The 3,252-nt window shown below is 49.8% G+C and overlaps 1 protein-coding gene across 1 annotated transcript; it reads right to left on the reverse strand.

Annotated features, from left to right (window-relative positions):
* Window positions 1–607: 607 nt before the first annotated feature.
* On the reverse strand, window positions 608–2,981 carry LOC128276251 (death-associated protein kinase related-like; the record flags this gene model as incomplete). The annotated part of the gene is made up of 5 exons (XM_053014721.1): window positions 2,924–2,981; window positions 2,827–2,881; window positions 1,231–1,431; window positions 984–1,159; window positions 608–911 (listed from the first exon to the last, which is right to left on the reverse strand). Coding segments are annotated over exons 1-5 (794 nt in total), but the record flags the coding sequence as incomplete, so codon positions are not given.
* Between the last annotated feature and the right edge of the window lie 271 nt (window positions 2,982–3,252).

Here is a 3,252-nt window from a genome sequence, read left to right on the forward strand (position 1 = left end):
GGCCTTGTTTTCTGGAAAATTCCGTACCTAACCAGAGAAAAAAGAAAGAACTGTATTTTACTATCGGCATGCTTCGGAAACCTCGCTTATTGTGAGAAAAGCTTCTTTTGAGTGATTAATGTTGGTACAACTCAACGATCGTTATGAGTTGTGGAGTTGAACTTTTCTGCCTTGTGGGGTTGTCTAAATCATCATGAGGAAACAAATTACAACGGCAACGGGTGTTCCAGGGATGCATTATCTACGTGAAACCTACAATTTGGTGACCTTTCCTGGTCATGGTGACACGAAAGCTGGCCAGAACATGATGAAAGCAAACAACGTTTTTGGATGCAGAAGTTTTATTGGTCAAGATTTCACCGCACCACAGGATAGTGCAGCAGTCCACATCATGTCATGCAGTATCGTATCGTGGATGATAATACCAAGCTTTTCGACTGTTAACATCTTTGTCCAGACCAGCTTATTGATGGTCTGGGGCGTCGGCCAGCCAAGGGTGCGCCAGGCACTGTGCGACCGTCGGGCGATTGCTGCAAAATAGAACGACAACAATTACTGAGTGACACTGAGCCCTGCAGGCTACCCCGCTGTGGGGCACTCCACTAACCTTTGCTGCCCTTTGCATCGATCGATAAAATCGACCGCCTGCGCCGACACTTGGGGGCGTAGAATGTTTATGAAAGCTAACGGGCCTCTGTCGGGAAGGGGCAAGACGCAGTTGCTTGAAGTACGCGGAGTCAGCATGACTTGGGCCATCACGCCGACGGACCAAATGTCCGTCGCAAGTGACACCGGTTCTAGCCGTAACACCTCCGGTGCCTTGTACTGACGGTCGATTGTGTTGTTGCGCGCTACCAAGACTTCTCCATAGATGAGCCGGGTAAGCCGAAAACCGCACAGCTTCACACCCTCTGTGGGGAAAGGCAACATTTTATCAGCACGTCTTCGGGGATGATTCCTGGAATGATTATTTGAAGACGTACCTCCTAAACGGTCGCCCGACAGCAGCACTTTTTTTGGTTTCAGGTCCAGGTGTGCTATGCCCATACTGTGCAGAAAGCCCAGAGGACGAAGCAAACCGCGTATTACCATTTTCACTTGCTGCTCTGAAATGTTCGGCTGACGGCAGAGCATCTCCTGCAGGCTAATGCCGGGCACACTGGAACAAGATGGCAACGTTGGGGGCCAGTTAGCGTGTGCATTGGGAAAGAAAGACGCCGCTTTCCTTACCGTCTCAGGTAGAGTGCCGGAAGGTCAGCCAGGCTCGGCTGATACACTGTCTGCAGGTCCACGATGTGCTCCGAGCCGGAGCATAACCATAGCACGGCGATTTCGTTTTCGATATTTTTCCAGCCCTGCTTTAGGAATATATCGTGACTGATGAAGTTCGCAGTTCGGTAATTTCCGCTGTAATCCTTCGTGAACGTGCCGCTGGAAGTCGGAATAGACGGAACGTGTAGAAGCTCAGAAGAAGAACGTTGCTCGATCCCAGCAGATGAGCAATATTAACAAAGGGCAGAATATATCAGCTAGTGTATAATTTTTCTAAATTATCCATTATTTTCACGATAGATGCCTTTAATTATCGATATCTCGTGAAGTATGCCGATCGTACAGTTTCAAGTTTAGGCTCATTTTAAAGCTGACAGTTTACACTTAAAAAATGCTTTCGTTGTTTTTTGTTTGTTCCATTCGTTTGGGAGTTACAGGGTGTTCACAATGGAGGTCAACGAAGGGAAAATTCGGAACATTTTACAGCTTTTTGTCCGAAAACGGCGAAAATTCAAGCTAGGCCACTGAAATTTTGCATGGTGTTTACGGTGCCGATACTCTAACAGCTAGTTGCGATAAATGTTGGTTTCGTTCACCGGTTTCAGTTATTTTTTATGCTAAAGCCTAGGCAGACACGTCATCGAAAATGTCGATAAAAGCACAGAAATAATCAAAGTTGATCGGCATGTTAGTAGTCAGGGCATCGGCCAGGGGCTGAAGATTAACAATAAAATAGTTTCAAGCCCCTTTGCGCAAAGCTGGATACACAAAGAAGCTCGATGTTTGCGCCCCACCCTATTTACACCTAAAATCATGATGGCTCGAAATTCCATCTGCGAAGTTTTCGCCGGAACGGAACGAAATCGACCAGCACACCACACGGCACAACAAGGACACACCAGCTGGGCTGATGCACTACTTCGAGGACCGCACGCTGCTGTACGAGACGACGGACGGCGTGGTAGCGAGAGCGGTGAGCAGCAGCAGCAGCCTCAGCAGCAGCCTCAGAGACGGGACGCAGCTAGTGCTAGGCTTCCAGGCGGAAGGGCGTCCAGCTCCGAGCGGGAGCTCAGGTATCTGGGTGTCGTCCTCCAGGAGCACATGTCGTGGAATCGGCACGCGGTGGAGACGCGGTGGAGAAGGCTGCACGGGTGACGCGTGCGCTGCACGGGTGGCTTATGCTCAACATCCACCCCGCAGACGCCGCCTGCTGGCCAGCGTGTGTCGGAGTCGGTGCTGCGGTACGCGGCCCCGGTGTGGGCCCCGGAGGGGCTGCGGATCGTTCGAAACCGGCAGACAGTCATTTTTGCCGGTTGCCAAGAAGCAGAATTGTCATTTTTGGGGTTCGAACCCAAGACCCAAATTCAAGTTGCTATTGCCGAGATAGCACCACAGACAGCCCGACTTAAAGCATTGTACTCTGATTTCTCTTCACTCTCTTGAGACGATGGCAAGAGATTGCGAATGCGAGAACGATTGACAGAAAGAGTATGAGAGAGAGAGAGAGAGAGCGAGAGAGAACGTTGGGTGGATGTAACTGAAAGGATAACTCACCGCAGATTCCTTGCCTCACTGATGCGATGGCTCGTCAGACTTCGGCGAACTGCGACTGTTAACGAAAGACGGCCGTTTTGAAACACCAAAAGCTCACCATTTAAGCCGTACGACGCTATTGCCAACGGATTGCTTGACTGGTTCGATGGATTCATTTTTGCGGTTCGATTTTACACGATTTCACACGCGATTTCAATGCACACACAGCACAGAGTAGAAACTGTTTGATCTGAAGAAGCTGAGAAACTGAACCTGATGACGATCGGATTGAGATTGACGGGCATCGGAATCGGGCTGCTGCTGCCGCTGCTGTTGTGTGAGTGTAATTCATGTGTGTCAAATGTTCGTATGCTGTGCGATATGCTCCGATATACTGTGGCTTCGCACCAACACATAGCGGTGTGGCGATTTGCAGCGCCACTTACT

The sequence above is a fragment of the Anopheles cruzii genome, unplaced genomic scaffold (genome assembly GCF_943734635.1).
Source record: "Anopheles cruzii unplaced genomic scaffold, idAnoCruzAS_RS32_06 scaffold00809_ctg1, whole genome shotgun sequence".
Classification (NCBI taxonomy): domain Eukaryota; kingdom Metazoa; phylum Arthropoda; class Insecta; order Diptera; family Culicidae; genus Anopheles; species Anopheles cruzii.